Source organism: Pleurodeles waltl, chromosome 6 (genome assembly GCF_031143425.1).
Source record: "Pleurodeles waltl isolate 20211129_DDA chromosome 6, aPleWal1.hap1.20221129, whole genome shotgun sequence".
NCBI lineage: Eukaryota > Metazoa > Chordata > Amphibia > Caudata > Salamandridae > Pleurodeles > Pleurodeles waltl.
Genome location: NC_090445.1, coordinates 669,735 through 689,355, shown reverse-complemented (window position 1 = coordinate 689,355; position 19,621 = coordinate 669,735). Strand labels below are relative to the sequence as shown.

Below are 19,621 nucleotides of genomic sequence, written 5' to 3'. Positions count from 1 at the left end.
GGGGTAGGGTGGGGGGTTAGGGTATTTTCTGGTTTGGGGGCGGGGTTGGGGGGGTCGGGGTATTTTCTGGTTTGGGGCCTGGGTGGGAGGTCGGGGTTTTAGGTTTAGGGCTGGGGGTGTGGGGTTGGGGTATTTTCTGGTTTAGGGCCAGGGGGCGGGGAGTTGGGGGAGTTTAGGTTTAGGGGCAGGGTGGGGGGCTCGGAGTAGTTTTAGGGGTGGGGTTGGGGTACTTTAGGTTTCAGGGGTGGGGGTTGGGATTGTTTTACATTTTGGGGGTAGGGTGGGGTGGGGGGTTGGGGTTTTAGGGGTGGGTTGGGGGATCGGGTAATTTTAGGGGTGGGGTGGGGGTTGGGGGGGTTTAGGGGCAGGGTGGGGGGCTCGGAGTAGTTTTAGTGATGGGGTACTTTAGGTTTCAGGGATGGGGTGGGGGTTGGGGTTGTTTTAGGTTTTGGGGGTAGGGTGGGGGTCAGGTTTAGAGGCGGGGTAGTTTTAGGGGCAAGGGTGGGTGTGGTTTTGGGGGGGGTGTTGCAGTAATTTTTACGGGTAGGGGAGGGGGGCCAGGGGTACGCATGCAGGAACAATGGATGCCTATCACTAATGACTTTACCAGGAATGCCTTTACCACGAATGCCTTAACGATTCGTTGTAAAGGCATTAGTGGTAAAAACGAGGTCGTTGTTCCGACCTTGTTGTTCAGGCACTCGTTGTTCCGGCAGGCGTAGTTCCGACATACATCCGTATTGTTGCACACATACTCACAGATGGGTACTCCTGGGTGTGTAGATGTATTGTTGCACACATACTCACCGATGGGTACACCTGGGTGTTTAGATGTATTGTTGCACACATACTCACCGATGGGTACACCTGGGTGTGTAGATGTGGTGTTACACACATACTCACCAATGGGTACAACGGGGTGTGTAGATGTAGTGTCATGTATCTACTAACGGTTGGGTACCCCTGGGTGTGTAGATGTAGTGTTGCACACATACTCACCAATGGGTACACCTGGGTGTGTAGATGTAGTGTTGCACACACACTCACAGATGGGTACTCCTGGGTGTGTAGATGTAGTGTTGCACACATACTCACAGATGGGTACACCTGGGTGTGTAGATGTAGTGTTGCACACACACTCACCGATGGGTACACCTGGGTGTGTACATGTATTGTTGCACACATACTCACAGATGAGTACACCTGGGTGTGTACATGTATTGTTGCACACATACTCACAGATGGGTACTCCTGTGTTGCACACATACTCACAGATGGGTACACCTGGGTGTGTAGATGTAGTGTTGCACACACACTCACCGATGGGTACACCTGGGTGTGTACATGTATTGTTGCACACATACTCACAGATGGGTACACCTGGGTGTGTACATGTATTGTTGCACACATACTCACAGATGGGTACTCCTGTGTTGCACACATACTCACAGATGGGTACACCTGGGTGTGTAGATGTAGTGTTGCACACACACTCACCGATGGGTACTCCTGGGTGTGAAGATGTAGTGTTGCACACACACTCACCGATGGGTACTCCTGGGTGTGAAGATGTATTGTTGGGGAAACGCCCTCAACGCCGACTCCTAAACAACAAAGTCCTGGTTGACGAAAGCGGATCAACGCTTTCCTTAGCTTAGACTTCGTTGTTTTGTGCCTTAACCACGCATGTGCTGAACAACGCACATGCGTGGTTAAGGCACAAACAAGGGAGTCAGCTGAGGAGGACGAGGCGACGACTCAGGTAAGTGGGGCGGGGGCGGGAGTCGGGGTTTAAGGTTTAGGGCCGGGGGTGGTGGGTAGGGGTATTTTCTGGTTTGGGAGGTGGGGGGGGTCGGGTTGGGGTTTAAGGTTTAGGGTCGGGTATTTTCTGGTTTGGGGGTGGGAGTGGGGGGGTCGGGGTTTAAGGTTTGTGGTCGGGGTGGGGGGGGTCGGGGTATTTTATGGTTTGGGGGTCGGGGTTTAAGGTTTAGGGTCGGGGTGGGGGTAGGGGTATTTTCTGGTTTGGGGGGCAGGGATCGGTGGGTCGGGGTTTAAGGTTTGAGGCCAGTGGTGGGGGGGTCGGGGTTTAAGGTTTAGGGTCGGGGTGGGGGTATTTTCTGGTTTGGGGGCAGGGGTGGGGGGTCGGGGTTTAAGGTTTGGGGTCTGGGTGGGGGGGTCGGGTTTAAGGTTTAGGGTCGGGAGTGGGGGGTAGGGGTATTTTGTGGTTTGGGGGTGGGGGGGTCGGGTTTAAGGTTTAGGGTTGGGGTTTAAGGTTTAGGGTCGGGGTATTTTCTGGTTTGGGGGACGGGGGTGGGGTGGGGGGTTAGGGTATTTTCTGGTTTGGGGGCGGGGTGGGGGGGGTCGGGGTATTTTCTGGTTTGGGGCCGGGGGTGGGAGGTCGGGGTTTTAGGTTTAGGGTTGGGGGTGTGGGGTTGGGGTATTTTCTGGTTTAGGGCCAGGGGGCGGGAGTTGGGGGAGTTTAGGTTTAGGGGCAGGGTGGGGGGCTCGGAGTAGTTTTAGGGGTGGGGTTGGGGTACTTTAGGTTTCAGGGGTGGGGGTTGGGATTGTTTTACATTTTGGGGGTGGGGTGGGGGGTTGGGGTTTTAGGGGTGGGTTGGGGGATCGGGTAATTTTAGGGGTGGGGTGGGGGTTGGGGGGGTTTAGGGGCAGGGTGGGGGGCTCGGAGTAGTTTTAGTGATGGGGTACTTTAGGTTTCAGGGATGGGGTGGGGGTTGGGGTTGTTTTAGGTTTTGGGGGTAGGGTGGGGGTCAGGTTTAGAGGCGGGGTAGTTTTAGGGGCAAGGGTGGGTGTGGTTTTGGGGGGGGGTTGCAGTAATTTTTACGGGTAGGGGAGGGGGGCCAGGGGTACGCATGCAGGAACAATGGATGCCTATCACTAATGACTTTACCAGGAATGCCTTTACCACGAATGCCTTAACGATTCGTTGTAAAGGCATTAGTGGTAAAAACGAGGTCGTTGTTCCGACCTTGTTGTTCAGGCACTCGTTGTTCCGGCAGGCGTAGTTCCGACATACATCCGTATTGTTGCACACATACTCACAGATGGGTACTCCTGGGTGTGTAGATGTATTGTTGCACACATACTCACCGATGGGTACAACTGGGTGTTTAGATGTATTGTTGCACACATACTCACCGATGGGTACACCTGGGTGTGTAGATGTGGTGTTACACACATACTCACCAATGGGTACAACGGGGTGTGTAGATGTAGTGTCACGTATCTACTAACGGTTGGGTACCCCTGGGTGTGTAGATGTAGTGTTGCACACATACTCACCAATGGGTACACCTGGGTGTGTAGATGTAGTGTTGCACACATACACACCAATGGGTACTTCTGGGTGTGTAGATGTAGTGTCACGTATCTACTAACGGATGGGTACACCTGGGTGTGTAGATGACTTGTTGCACATATACTCACAGATGGGTACTCCTGGGTGTGTAGATGTAGTGTCACATGCATACTTGCAGGTGGCTACAACGGGTGTATCTATGTGGAGGGTGGCAGAGGCAGCCCGGGACCCCAGACGTGTCGCCCTATGCTACATCTGTGACATCACTTCCTGTTTACAACTCACAACAGACCCAGGAAGTAGTGGCTTTGTGCACACACTTCTTACCATTAGAGGCGCCGTCTGTGAACCCCAAGCAGCAGAAGAGGTAGAGCAGAGTCCAGACGCAGAGGGAAGACCTAGAGGAGAGGAGAGAGAGGCCAAGATTAGATACTGATGTGTGTACAACCACCCCTCCTCTATGTACATCTACCCACATGCACATCCACCCTGTAGGAAAGTACCCTCTTTTTGGCATGGTTACCCCCACTTTCTGCCAGCAGATCAAATGTTCATGGTTCGACAAGCAGACTCCGGGTGCATGGCTTCTGTGACTGGAGTCTCGGTGTGAACTAGGTCCATTAAGGGGTCACCTAATGACTGTCTTTTAATATGCTTTCTGTTGACCAGCCGGTTGAGCACCCTGGCTTGCACCCCTTTGAAGTTCAGATGTCCTCAGCTTTGAGACTCTACAGGAACTGTACAGATAACTTTACAGATGCATGCACCCTTTCGCACAGGCTGCAATGGCTGGCCTGCCAACACATTTTACATGGGCTCTCATGGGTGGCATAATACATGCTGCAGTCCATGGGGAACCCCTGGTGGCCCAATGCCCGAGGTACCCAAGTACCATACACTAGGGACTTATATGGGGCACCAGTATGCCAAACGTGGGGTGTGTGGAGTCCCAGCCACCAAACTGGGAGAGAGCACAATCACTGGCCTCCTGGTTAGCAGGATCCCAGTGAACACAGTCAAACACACTGACATCAGGAAAAAGCCAGGGGTAGCCACACCAGAAAGAGGGTACTTTCCTACACTGAGTACAAGTGATAACCCTGTCATGGGTTACATCACCTGGTTCCTGGAGACAAAGGGGGTTATTACAACTTTGGAGGAGGTGTTAATCCGTCCCAAAAGCGACGGTTATACCACCAGCCGTATTACGAGTCCATTATATCCTATGGAACTCGTAATACGGCTGGTGGTATATCCGTCACATTTGGGACGGATTAACACCTCCTCCAAAGTTGTAATAACCCCCAAAGTGTTGCTCAGCATGTGAACCCCCAGCAGATCCGCAAGCACAATTCAGGCTGACTAGAGGGGGCAGTGCAGCTTCCCTGAATGAAAGTGATAACCCTGACATGGGTTAAAGGAGTGGTATCTGGAGACAAAATGATGCTCAGCATGTGAATCTGCAGTAGATTCGCAAACACAATTCAGGCTGTCTAGAGAGGGCAGTGTAGCTTCACCGAGTACAAATGATAATCCTGACATGGGTTACATCACCTGGCTCTAGGAGACAAAATATTGCTTGCCATGTGAATCTGCAGTAGATTCACAAGCACAACTCAGGCTGTCTAGAGAGGTCAGTGCAGCTTCACCAGGTACAAGTGATAACCCAGACATGGGTTCCTGGAGACAAAATGATGCTCTGAATGTGAATCTGCAGTAGATTCACAAGCACAACTCAAGCTGTCTAGAGAGGGCAGTGCAGCTTCACTGAGTACAAATGATAATCCTGACATGGGTTACATCACCTGGCTCTAGGAGACAAAATGATGCTCGGCATGTGAAGCTGCAGTAGATTCACAAGCACAACTCAGGCTGTTTAGAGAGGGCAGTGCAGCTTCACCAGGTACAAGTGATAACCCAGATATGGGTACCTGGTTCCTGGAGACAAAATGATGCTCTGCATGTGAATCTGCAGTAGATTCCCAAGCACAACTCAGGCTGTCTAGAGAGGGCAGTGCAGCTTCACTGAATACAAATGATAATCCTGAAATGGGTTACAGCACCTGGCTCTAGGAGACCAAATGATGCTCTGCATGTGAATCTGCAGTAGATTCACAAGCACAACTCAGGCTTTCTAGAGAGGGCAGTGCAGCTTCACCAGGTACAAGTGATAACCCAGGCATGAGTTACAGAACCTTGTTCCTGGAGACAAAATGATGCTCGGCATGTGAATCTGCAGTAGATTCACAAGCACAACTCAGGCTGTCTAGAGAGGGCAGTGCAGCTTCACCGAGTACAAATGATAATCCTGACATGGGTTACAGCACCTGGCTCTAGGAGACAAAATGATGCTCGGCATGTGAATCTGCAGTAGATTCAAAAGCACAACTCAAGCTGTCTAGAGAGTGCAGTGCAGCTTCACTGAGTACAAATGATAATCCTGACATGGGTACCTGGCTCCTGGAGACAAAATGATGCTCTGCATGTGACGCTGCAGTAAATTCACAAGCACAACTCATGCTGTTTAGAGAGGGCAGTGCAGCTTCACCAGGTACAAGTGGTAACCCAGACATGGATACCTGGTTCCTGGAGACAAAATGATTCTCTGCATGTGAATCTGCAGTAGATTCACGAGCACAACTCAGGCCGTTTAGAGAGGGCAGTGCAGCTTCACCAGGTACAAGTGATAACCCAGACATGGGTTCCTGGAGACAAAATGATGCTCTGCATGTGAATCTGCAGTAGATTCACAAGCACAACTCAGGCTGTCTAGAGAGGGCAGTGCAGCTTCACCAGGTACAAGTGATAATCCTGACATGGGTACCTGGCTCTAGGAGACAAAATGATGCTCGGCATGTGAATCTGCAGTAGATTCACAAGCACAACTCAGGCTGTCTAGAGAGGGCAGAGCAGCTTCACCGAGTACAAATGATAATCCAGAAATGGGTTACAGCACCTGGCTCTAGGAGACAAAATGATGCTCGGCATGTGAATCTGCAGTAGATTCACAAGCACAACTCAGGCTGTCTAGAGAGGGCAGTGCAGCTTCACCAGGAACAAGTGATAACCCAGGCATGAGTTACAGCACCTTGTTCCTGGAGACAAAATGATGCTCGGCATGTGAATCTGCAGTAGATTCACAAGCACAACTCAGGCAGTCTAGAGAGGGCAGTGCAGCTTCACTGAGTACAAATGATAATCCTGACATGGGTTACAGCACCTGGCTCTAGGAGACAAAATGATGCTCGGCATGTGAATCTGCAGTAGGTTCACAAGCACAACTCAGGCCGTTTAGAGAGGGCAGTGCAGCTTCACCAGGTACAAGTGATAACCCAGACATGGGTTCCTGGAGACAAAATGATGCTCTGCATGTGAATCTGCAGTAGATTCACAAGCACAACTCAGGCTGTCTAGAGAGGGCAGTGCAGCTTCACCAAGTACAAGTGATAATCCTGACATGGGTACCTGGCTCTAGGAGACAAAATGATGCTCGGCATGTGAATCTGCAGTAGATTCACAAGCACAACTCAGGCTGTCTAGAGAGGGCAGTGCAGCTTCACTGAGTACAAATGATAATCCTGAAATGGGTTACAGCACCTGGCTCTAGGAGACAAAATGATGTTCGGCATGTGAATCTGCAGTAGATTCACAAGCACAACTCAAGCTGTCTAGAGAGGGCAGTGCAGCTTCACCGAGTACAAATGATAACCCTGACCTGGTTTACAGCATCTGGTTCCTGGAGAGCCACCAAGGCGTCCTTTAATCTCTGGTTTAGCCAATCTTTTTAGTGCCTGATAAGAAGCAGTCCCAGGATGAGTATCAGGTCCGCCTTCTCGAGGCCTCACACTGCTGGGTACCCCCCTGGGTTGCTTACATTAACCACGAACACCAGTGACTACGCATGATGCTCTGGAGGGTCACTAAACCCACAGTTTGCATCCTGCAGAAGGATGAGCCAAGTTTTGTACCCCTGCTTGTGACACTGGATGGCACCCAATATCTGTGCTATCTCTGTGGATACCTAAGTGCTTTCTGCAGTGCAGGCAACTGTAAGGCCACCCTCCTGAGACAGCCCATGCAGACATGTTCACATGCCATCCTCTGAACTATCATTCAAATGTAACATGGCGAATGCGAGAAGTCTGGAGAAGGCCTGATGAGACTAAGACTGGACCAACCAGTTCAGGTGAAGAAGCGAACAGTGCCTTTCAGACATCAGCCTCTTTCAATGGACATCAGACCCCTGGAGCAGCCGGAGAGGACTGTCAGACACCATCTTTCAGTGGATACCAGGAGTCCGGAAGAATCAGTGATGCCTTGCAGAGACCAGCTTCTTTCAATGGACATCAGAGCCCTGGAGGAGTCTGAAGGCCCTTTCAGATACCGGGATCTTTCAGTGGGTATCAGAAGTCTGTAAGAACCAGTACAAACTTCAGACATCAGCATCTCTCAATGAACATCAGCCCCTGGAGAGGCCAGAGGGGACTTTCAGACACCAGCACCTTTCAATGGATCTCAGACCCCTGGAGGAGTGTGAGGAACCCTTCAGACACCAGCACCCTTCAATGGACATCAGACCCCTGGAGGAGTGTGAGGGACCGTTCAGACACCAGCACCTTTCAATGGATCTCAGACCCCTGGAGGAGTGTGGGGGACCTTTCAGACACCAGCACCTCTCAATGGATCGCAGACCCTTCGAGGATCTCAGACCCCTGGAGGAGAGTGAGGGACCTTTCAGACACCAGCACCCTTCAATGGACATCAGACCCCTGGAGGAGTGTGAGGGACCTTTCAGACACCAGCACCTTTCAATGGATCTCAGACCCCTGGAGGAGTGTGAGGGACCTTTCAGACACCAGCACCTATCAATGGACATCAGACCCTGGAGGGATTTTCAGACAGCAGTACCTTTCAATGGACATCAGACCCCTGGAGGGATTTTCAGACAGCAGTACCTTTGGAGGGATTTTCAGACAGCAGTACCTTTCAATGGACATCAGACCCCTGGAGGAGTGTGAGGGATTTTCAAACACCAGCACCTTTCAATGGACATCAGACCCCTGGAGGAGTGTGAGGGATTTTCAGACACCAGTACCTTTCAATGGACATCAGACCCTGGAGGGATTTTCAGACACCAGCCTCTTTCCATGGGCAGCAGGCTAGAGTCCGTGCAGAAGGCGCTAAGTTGCTGGCAGTGGGCTCAGCTCTGCCAGGTGATCTCTCTGACACCTACAGCACTGCGCAGCCGCACAGGAAGGGGGCACATCTTCAACCTTGACAACTCTGGATGAATTCAGAGGGTCCCTGCAAGTCTGCGCGGATCTTTCTTCTGCCAAGAAAAGCAGCTCCGGTACCGGCTAACAGAGGCAGTGAGCCGGATACAAAGGAGGGAGGGCGGGGCCTAGCCCGGAAGTGCCACAGTGCCAATCATGGAGGGACACAGGGCCCAGTCTGGGAGGGATACAGGGTCAGCCACACTACGCTACAGAGACTGGCATGGCACAGCCTCTTAACACTGCGCTACAGAGACTGGCATGGCATAGCCTCTCCACACTGTGCTTCAGAGACTGGCATGGCACAGACTCTCCACACTGCACTACAGAGACTGGCATGGCACAGCCTCTCCACACTGCGCTACAGAGCCTGGCATGGCACAGCCTCTCCACACTGCGCTACAGAGGCTGGCATGGCATAGCCTCTCCACACTGTGCTTCAGAGACTGGCATGGCACAGACTCTCCACACTGCACTACAGAGACTGGCATGGCACAGCCTCTCCACACTGCGCTACAGAGCCTGGCATGGCACAGCCTCTCCACACTGCGCTACAGAGCCTGGCATGGCACAGCCTCTCCACACTGCGCTACAGAGACTGGCATGGCACAGCCTCTCCACACTGCGCTACAGAGGCTGGCATGGCAAAGTCTCTCCACACTGCGCTACAGAGGCTGGCATGGCACGGCCTCTCCACACTGTGCACCAGAGACTGGCATGGCACAGCCTCTCCACACTGTGCACCAGAGACTGGCATGGCACAGCCTCTCCACACTGCGCACCAGAGACTGGCATAGCACAGCCTCTCCACTGGCATGGCACAGCCTCTCCACACTGTGCTCCAGAGACTGGCATGGCACAGCCTCTCCACACTGCGCTACAGAGACTGGCATGGCAAAGTCTCTCCACACTGCGCTACAGAGCCTGGCATGGCACAGCCTCTCCACACTGCGCTACAGAGACTGGCATGGCACAGCCTCTCCACACTGCGCTACAGAGCCTGGCATGGCACAGCCTCTCCACACTGCGCTACAGAGACTGGCATGGCAAAGTCTCTCCACACTGCGCTACAGAGGCTGGCATGGCAAAGTCTCTCCACACTGCGCTACAGAGGCTGGCATGGCACGGCCTCTCCACACTGTGCACCAGAGACTGGCATGGCACAGCCTCTCCACACTGTGCACCAGAGACTGGCATGGCACAGCCTCTCCACACTGCACACCAGAGACTGGCATAGCACAGCCTCTCCACTGGCATGGCACAGCCTCTCCACACTGTGCTCCAGAGACTGGCATGGCACAGCCTCTCCACACTGTGCCCACCAGAGACTGGCATGGCACAGCCTCTCCACACTGTGCCCACCAGAGACTGGCATGGCACAGCCTCTCCACACTGTGCCCACCGAGACTGGCATGGCACAGCCTCTCCACACTGTGCCCACTGAGACTGGCATGACACAGCCTCTCCACACTGTGCTTAAGAGACTGGCATGGCACAGACTCTCCACACTGCACTACAGACACTGGCATGGCACAGCCTCTCCACACTGCGCTACAGAGCCTGGCATGGCATAGCCTCTACACACTGCGCTACAGAGACTGGCATAGCAAAGCCTCTCCACACTGCGCTACAGAGGCTGGCATGGTACAGCCTCTCCACACTGTGACCAGAGACTAGCATGGCACAGCCTCTCCACACTGCGCTACTGAGACTGGCATGGCACAGCCTCTCCACACTGCGCTACAGAGGCTGGCATGGCACAGCCTCTCCACACTGTGCACCAGAGACTGGCATGGCACAGCCTCTCCACACTGTGCACCAGAGACTGGCATGGCACAGCCTCTCCACACTGTGCCCACCAGAGACTGGCATGGCACAGCCTCTCCACACTGTGCCCACCGAGACTGGCATGACACAGCCTCTCCACACTGCGCTACAGAGCCTGGCATGGCATAGCCTCTACACACTGCGCTACAGAGACTGGCATAGCAAAGCCTCTCCACACTGCGCTACAGAGACTGGCATGGTACAGCCTCTCCACACTGTGACCAGAGACTAGCATGGCACAGCCTCTCCACACTGCGCTACAGAGACTGGCATGGCACAGCCTCTCCACACTGCGCTACAGAGGCTGGCATGGCACAGCCTCTCCACACTGTGCACCAGAGACTGGCATGGCACAGCCTCTCCACACTGCGCACCAGAGACTGGCATGGCACAGCCTCTCCACTGGCATGGCAGAGCCTCTACACACTGCGCTACAGAGACTGGCATGGCACAGCCTCTCCACACTGTGCTCCAGAGACTGGCATGGCAAAGCCTCTCCACACTGTGCACCAGAGACTGGCATGGCACAGCCTCTCCACACTGCGGTACAGAGAATGGCATGGCACAGCCTCTCCACACTGTGCACCAAAGACTGGCATGGCACAGCCTCTCCACACTGTGCACCAAAGGCTGGCATGGCACAGCCTCTCCACACTGTGCCCACCGAGACTGGCATGGCACAGCCTCTCCACACTGTGCTCCAGAGACTGGCATGGCACAGCCTCTCCACACTGCACTACAGAGACTGGCATGGCACAGCCTCTCCACACTGCGCAACAGAGACTGGCATGGCACAGCCTCTCCACAATGTGCCCACCGAGACTGGCATGGCACAGCCTCTCCACACTGTGCTCCAGAGACTGGCATGGCACAGCCTCTCCACACTGTGCACCAGAGACTGGCATGGCACAGCCTCTCCACACTGCGGTACAGAGAATGGCATGGCACAGCCTCTCCACACTGCACCAAAGACTGGCATGGCACAGCCTCTCCACACTGTGCACCAAAGGCTGGCATGGCACAGCCTCTCCACACTGTGCCCACCGAGACTGGCATGGCACAGCCTCTCCACACTGTGCTCCAGAGACTGGCATGGCACAGCCTCTCCACACTGCACTACAGAGACTGGCATGGCACAGCCTCTCCACACTGCGCTTCAAAGACTGGCATGGCACAGCCTCTCCACACTGTGCACCAGAGACTGGCATGGCACAGCCTCTCCACTGTGCACCAGACACTGGCGTGGCACAGCCTCTCCACACTGCCCTCCATAGAGTGCCATGGCAGAGACGGAATACAACATTGAGGGATTCGCTCTGGCAAAGGAACAGGCTCAGTGGGAACGCGCCTTGCTTTGAAACAGGAGATTTGTAGCTGGCGAAGTTTCTTAATTATTGCGGGTTAATTTTAGATCTTTCCATTACACTCAGCCTGTCGGAGCGGGGATCGGAGCAGCGGGGTGAAGACAGCGCTCTCTTCGAGGCGCCATGTTCACCACTGCTCTGTGCAGAGCCAATGAATAGGCTTCTCCTGACCGAGACGAGAGAGCTCATCCCCGGGCCTCCCACCGACAACCCCCACGCGGCTCCTGCTCCTCGAGAGACAGTCAGTCATGATGGAGCTCCCATTCCAAGGGGACACGAACTCAGACCTTCCCAGCCTCCTGTCCAATGAACAGACCAGAGAGGGGGTGGGGTGGCCCCCTCCGGTCAGGGCAGAAGACCTCGAGCTCCAGGCAGGCGAGAGACCATGCAAACTGTAAGACCTCTTCATAAAGCGCCAAGAGGGGCCCTAAGGCGCTCACTACAGACCTCACTGCTTCCACACCTGCCTAGGTGCTCATGGCTCCGACTACAAACTCCTGAAACATACTAATGGACTGCTCATAGAGAGGTCGAAGAAGAGTTCTGCTGCTGGTAAAAAGCAGACAAAGTGCTGCCTCACCGGAGGCTCAGTCATGAGGCATCGCTTGAGGTGCTGCTTGCAAGATATTATGTTTCCTTACAGGGGGTTAGAGCCCGCCCATTGCTCCAGATAGTTGGCTTCATTGTCACTTCATTTCCTTATTTCTCTTTGGTCAGTGCATGCCGGATTCTCTTCCTCTTCGTTTGCTCATCCCTCCCCTGGAGCATGACCCAAGTACTGCTTCCTTGCAGCACCCAGTGTCCTTCCACTGCTTCCACGCTTTATGAGGTACTTTTTAATTAATTGCAGCTCTCCATGTGCTTGCAGGTTACCCCCGCTTGCCCCCTTTCACCCTCCCTTTTCTCTCCATGTTGTAGGAAAGAGGATGTGGGGGGAAAAGTCACAGAGATGATTCTGAACCCTCCTGAGACTTATCCCATTTTACATAAAACTGGCACATCAGGTGGAGCTTGTGGCAAGCGAGCTCGCACATAATGTAATGTTGTCATTGTTAGGGTTAGAGAGAAGATTTATGGTGACGGTGTGCCCGCACGGCACCTGTGCCAGTCCTAAAGGTGCCATCTGGTTCAGCGCCTGCTGACCGACAGGTACAACCCCCCAGACATTCGTGTAGCCCTGCCTGGAGCTGCCAAGGGGCCATCACACTGGCAGACCCTGGAACTGGAGCACTGAAACGGTTCAAGTGAGTCCCTCAATGCGAGATGCTGCTGAGGCATGCTGGGAGTCGGGCGCAAAGCAAACGTGGATTCGCAAACCCTCGGGGCGCTACTGAGGTGGAGATGGAGCAGGCCCGGTGCTCAGGGGGAGCAGAAAACATCTCTATCGCAAAATCACAAGTTTTTGTAGTATTTACATTCTATGTGGCACATCCGTGATTACCAGTGCCTCGCGGCGCTGCATGCTAAGAGCAAATTTCCGTCTCTCCAGCTGCCTTTTTTTCAACATTTCTTTTTTCCTCTTTAAAATGATATTTTGTGTGGTCTTTTGGGAAATGTTGCAGGATGCCATTTATTTGGTGAAATGAGGGATCATAAATATGTAACCCTACTCTCTCTCACACGCCTGCTCAGGCACCTGCCGGCAGACGAACCTCCGGTGAGAGTATCCACCAGAAAGAGCATTGCCGAAGGTAAGTGTCCGCTCCCTCGCAGGTGCCTCCCCTTGAAATAGGTCCCACAGAGTACCCCGGGGGAGGGTTTGTAGCGTGTCGTAGACTGCACTCAGACTAACAGCTCTTGTAGACAGAGCAGGCACAACAGCTTCACCTCGGGCGTCCTGTGTCGGCATGGCGGATGTCAAGGGAGGCGTGAGAGCAGCCTCAGCCCTGCCGGGACGTGCTCTCAGATCTTGAGAGAGAGAAGCATCCACTTCGACAGAGGCCCCTTCTGCACAGCCTTCCCTTTCTTCGTCCCCAAAACCCCCACAAAAAACTGATTGTCCACAAGGAGTTCCTTGGTACGATTGTCATCAAATCTTAGAGCCCTTTTGGGGTCCAGCCAATGAAGCCTTTCCTTTTCATTCAAGTATGGCGGGGCAGTAAGGAATGCTGGTAGAGTAGTGGGGCCGGTAAGGAAATCTGGTAGACTAGTGTGGGGCAGTAAGGAACGCTGGTAGAGTAGAGGGGGAGGTAAGTGTAGGAAAGTACCATCTTGCCTGGCATGTTACCCCCATATTTCACTGTATATATGTTGTTTTAGTTGTATGTGTCACTGGGACCCTGCCAGCCAGGGCCCCAGTGCTCATAAGTGTGCCCTGTATGTGTTCCCTGTGTGATGACTAACTGTCTCACTGAGGCTCTGCTAACCAGAACCTCAGTGGTTATGCTCTCTCATTTCTTTCCAAATTGTCACTAACAGGCTAGTGACCAATTTCACCAATTTACATTGGCATACTGGAACACCCTTATAATTCCCTAGTATATGGTACTGAGGTACCCAGGGTATTGGGGTTCCAGGAGATCCCTATGGGCTGCAGCATTTCTTTTGCCACCCATAGGGAGCTCTGACAATTCTTACACAGGCCTGCCAGTACAGCCTGAGTGAAATAACGTCCACGTTATTTCACAGCCATTTACCACTGCACTTAAGTAACTTATAAGTCACCTATATGTCTAAACTTTACCTGGTAAAGGTTGGGTGCTAAGTTACTTAGTGTGTGGGCACCCTGGCACTAGCCAAGGTGCCCCCACATTGTTCAGGGCAAATTCCCCGGATTTTGTGAGTGCGGGGACACCATTACATGCGTGCACTATACATATGTCACGACATATGTATAGCGTCACAATGGTAACTCCGAACATGGCCATGTAACATGTCTAGGATCATGGAATTGTAACCCCAATGCCATTCGGCATTGGGGAGACAATTCCATGATCCCCGAGTCTCTAGCTCAGACCCGGGTACTGCCAAACTACCTTTCCCGGGGTTTCACTGCAGCTGCTGCTGCTGCCAACCCCTCAGACAGGTTTCTGCCCTCCTGGGGTCCAGCCAGGCTTGGCCCAGGAAGGCAGAACAAAGGACTTCCTCAGAGAGAGGGTGTTACACCCTCTCCCTTTGGAAAAAGGTGTCAGGGCTGGGGAGGAGTAGCCTCCCCCAGCCTCTGGAAATGCTTTCATGGGCACAGATGGTGCCCATCTCTGCATAAGCCAGTCTACACCGGTTCAGGGATCCCCCAGCCCTGCTCTGGCGCGAAACTGGACAAAGGAAAGGGGAGTGACCACTCCCCTGACCTGCACCTCCCCGGGGAGGTGCCCAGAGCTCCTCCAGTGTGCTCCAGACCTCTGCCATCTTGGAAACAGAGGTGCTGCTGGCACACTGGACTGCTCTGAGTGGCCAGTGCCAGCAGCTGACGTCAGAGACTCCTTCTGATAGGCTCTTACCTGTGTTGCTAGCCTATCCTCCTTCCTAGGTAGCCAAACCTCCTTTTCTGGCTACTTAGGGTCTCTGCTTTGGGGAATTCTTTAGATAACGAATGCAAGAGCTCATCAGAGTTCCTCTGCATCTCTCTCTTCACCTTCTGCCAAGGAATCGACTGCTAACCGCGCTGGAAGCCTGCAAAACCACAACAAAGTAGCAAAGACGACTACTGCAACCTTGTATTGCTGATCCGGCCGCCTTCTCGACTGTTTTCCTGGTGGTGCATGCTGTGGGGGTAGTCTGCCTCCTCTCTGCACTAGAAGCTCCGAAGAAATCTCCCGTGGGTCGACGGAATCTTCCCCCTGCAACCGCAGACACCAAAAGACTGCATCACCGGTCCTCTGGGTCCCCTCTCAGCACGACGAGCCTGGTCCCTGGAACTCAGCAACTCTGTCCAAGTGACTTCCACAGTCCAGTGATTCTTCAGTCCAAGTTTGGTGGAGGTAAGTCCTTGCCTCCCCACGCTAGACTGCATTGCTGGGTACTGCGTGATTTGCAGCTGCTCCGGCTCCTGTGCACTTTTCCAGGATTTCCTTTGTGCACAGCCAAGCCTGGGTCCCCGACTCTCTAACCCGCAGTGCACAACCTCCTGAGTTGTCCTCCGGCGTCGTGGGACCTTCTTTTGTGACTTCGGGTGAGCTCCAGTTCACTCTTCTTCGTAGTGCCTGTTCCGGCACTTCTGTGGGTGCTGCCTGCTTCTGAGAGGGCTCCTTGTCTTGCTGGGTGCCCCCTCTGTCTCCTCACGCAATTGGTGACATCCTGGTCCCTCCTGGGCCACAGCAGCATCCAACAACCCTAACCACGACCCTTGCAACTAGCAAGGCTTGTTTGCGGTCTTTCTGCGTGGGAACAACTCTGCAAGCTTCTTTACGACATGGGACATCCATCCTCCAAAGGGGAAGTTCCTAGTCCTCTTCGTTCTTGCAGAATCCACAGCTTCTACCATCCGGTGGCAGCTTCTTTGCACCCTCAGCTGGTGCAAAGTCCACTTGTTTCACAGGTACTCTCGTCCAGAAATCCATCGTTGTTGCATTGCTGGTGTTGGTCTTCCTTGCAGAATTCCCCTATCACGACTTCTGTGCTCTCTGGGGAACTTAGGTGCACTTTACACCTACTTTTCAGGGTCTTGGGGTGGGCTATTTTTCTAACCCTCACTGTTTTCTTACAGTCCCAGCGACCCTCTACAAGCTCACATAGGTTTGGGGTCCATTCGTGGTTCGCATTCCACTTCTAGAGTATATGGTTTGTGCTGCCCCTATACCTATCTGCTCTCATTGCTATCTATTGTGACTGTACATTGCTTGCATTGCTTTCTATTGCTATTACTGCATATTTTTGGTGTTGCGTACATACATCTTGTGTATATTTGCTATCCTCATACTGAGGGTACTCACTGAGATACTTTTGGCATATTGTCATAAAAATAAAGTACCTTTATTTTTAGTATATCTGTGTATTGTGTTTCCTTATGATATTGTGCATATGACACTAGTGGTATAGTGGGAGCTTTGCATGTCTCCTAGTTCAGCGTAAGCGGCTCTGCTAAGCTACCCTTTTCTATCAGCCTAAGCTGCTAGACACCTCTTCTACACTAATAAGGGATACCCGGACCTGGTGCAGAGTATAAGTACCCCTTGGCACTCACTACAAACCAGGCCAGCCTCCTACAGTAACGAATGCTGGTAGAGTAGAGGGGGCGGTAAGGAATGCTGGTAGAGTATTGAGGGTGGCAAGGAACGCTGGTAGAGTAGAGGGGGCATAAGGAACGCTGGTAGAGTATTGAGGGTGGTAAGGAACGCTGGTAGAGTATTGAGGGTGGCAAGGAACACTGGTAGCGTAGTGCAGGTGGGAAGGAGCGCTGGTAGAGTAGAGGGGGCGGTAAGGAACGCTGTTAGAGTATTGTGGGTGGCAAGGAACGCTGGTAGAGTAGAGGGGGCATAAGGAACGCTGGTAGAGTATTGAGGGTGGTAAGGAACGCTGGTAGAGTAGTGCAGGTGGGAAGGAGCGCTGGTAGAGTAGAGGGGGCGCTAAGGAACGCTGGTAGAGTATTGAGGGTGGCAAGGAACGCTGGTAGAGTAGAGGGGGCATAAGGAACGCTGGTAGAGTACTGAGGGTGGTAAGGAACACTGGTAGAGTATTGAGGGTGGCAAGGAACGCTGGTAGAGTATTGAGGGTGATAAGCAACGCTGGTAGAGTATTGAGGGTGGTAAGGAACGGTGGTAGAGTAGTAGGGCCGATAAGGAACTCTGGTAGAGTAGTACGGGGCAGTAAGGAATGCTGGTAGAGTAGTGGGGGCGGTAAGGAATGCTGGTAGTGAATATACAGCACTGGCATGGCAGCAGGACACTAATGCCCTCATTACGAGGTCGCCCGCCAAACTCGTACCGCTATCAGGCCACCTGTGGGGCCATAACACTGCCGGCCCTATTAGGCGTTTCCACCCACCGGCCCTGCAGTAAACAGGGTGTTAACATGGACGCCGGCTCGTAAGCAAGGTGGCGCCAATGTGGTGGTGCAGCGGGTGCAGCAGCACCCGTCGCGCTTTCCACTGCCCGCATTTCGAGGCAGTGGAAAGTGTGACTGGGCTGTCCATGGGGGCCTCTGCACTGCCCATGCCAAGTGCATGGGCAGTGCAGGGGCCCCATGGGGCCCCTGGTGCCCCCATTCTGCAAAAAGGCTGGCAGAAAGGCAACCCGTAATCCCCAGGGCAGCGCTGCAAGCGGCGCTACCCTGGCAGATTACAACCGCTGAGACCACCAGGCTATCGACTGGCTGCGACCTGGCGGTGTTGGAGGTCTGACCACGGTCGTAGTGTCACGGTGAGACCACCACTTTGGCGACAGTCCGACCACGAACGTGACCCTGGCGGTCTGGAGACCACCAGGTCATAATGAGGCCCTGAGTGTATTAGAATGAACATCTGATACTGAGTGCGCTATAGTGAATAGACAGCACCGGCACAGCAGCGGGACACTGAGTGCTTTATAATGAACGTATGACACTGAGTGCTCTATAGTGAATAGACAGCACTGGCACGTCAGAAGGATACAGAGTCCACTATAGCGAACCTATCACACTGAGTGAGCTATAGTGAATATATGCACGTATTGTACATAGCCAACAGCGAACTACATCTGACGGGGGAAATCGCACTATGCGAGCACTGGGCTTACCATGGCCCGTGCGAGTTGAACTCTACTGATTTGCATTTCTTCCTACGTACCTTTGGGAAGACATAGTTCATTTACTCTACTGCACAAGTACTATTGGACTGGCGGAATTCCTTCATCTAACTGGAACTTGTTACTAATTGACCGTACATACTTTACAGAAAAGGGCTTGTTCGGGATTTAGATCATTTCTGCTTTTTTGTTCTTGAAATTATCATTGCCTTGACAAAGTCACTTTAGTAACGAAACACGTGTTGGCTGTCTATCTAGACATCTGGAATAAATATATATGTAACATTAACTGAATTTCTAATTTTCTTTGTCCGGGTACAGAGTGAAAGTCAGTCATCTGGGTACAGAGTGAAAGTCAGTCGTCCGGGTACAGAGTGAAAGTCAGGTATCCGGGTATACAGTGGAAGTCAGGTGCCCGGGTACACAGTGGAAGTCAGGTGCCTGCGGGTACAGAGTGGAAGTCAGGTGCCTGCGGGTACAGAGTGGAAGTCAGGTGCCTGCGGGTACAGAGTGGAAGTCAGGGTCCCAGCTATAGAGAGAGAGTCAGGCATTTGTGTACAAAGTGGAAGTCAGGCACCTGGGTACAGAGTGGAAGTCAGGCTTCCAGGTACAGAGTGGAAGTCAGGTGTCCGGGTAAAGAGTGAAAGTCAGGCGTCCGGGTGCAGAGTGGAATTCAGGCATCTGGATACAGAATGGAAGTCAGGCGCCCAGAAAAAGAGAGGAAGTGGGGCGCCAAGGTACAAAGTGGAAGTCAGAAGTCCAGGTAAGAGTGGAAATCAGGCCTCAAGTACAGAGTGAAAGTCGTGACCCGGGTACAGAGTGGAAGTCAGAAGTCCAGGTAAACAGTTGAAGCCAGGCTTCTGGGTACAGAGTAGAAGTCAAAGGTCCATGTACAGAGTGGGAGTCAGGCGCCCAGGAACAGAGTTGAAGTCAGGTGCCCAGGTACAGAGTGGAGATCAGGTGCCCAGTTACACAGAGTGGAGGTCAGGCGACCGGGTACAGAGTGGAGGTCAGGCACCCGGGTACAGAGTGGAGGTCAGGCGTCCGGGTACAGAGTGGAAGTCAGGCGTCCGGGTACAGAGTGGAAGTCAGGCGTCCGGGTACAGAGTGGAAGTCAGGCGTCCGGGTACAGAGTGGAAGTCAGGCGTCCGGGTACAGAGTGGAAGTCAGGCGTCCGGGTAC

The 19,621-nt window shown here is 53.1% G+C and overlaps 1 protein-coding gene across 1 annotated transcript in view; it reads right to left on the bottom strand.

Annotated features, from left to right (window-relative positions):
- COL27A1 (collagen type XXVII alpha 1 chain) overlaps positions 1-19,621 on the bottom strand; it is a 1,169,012-nt gene that overhangs the window by 1,092,274 nt on the left and 57,117 nt on the right. Inside the window, exon 2 of the mRNA XM_069236924.1 lies at positions 3,644-3,714. Within this exon, the coding sequence (XP_069093025.1) occupies positions 3,644-3,714 (71 nt within the window). The remainder of the gene's footprint in view (positions 1-3,643; positions 3,715-19,621) is intronic.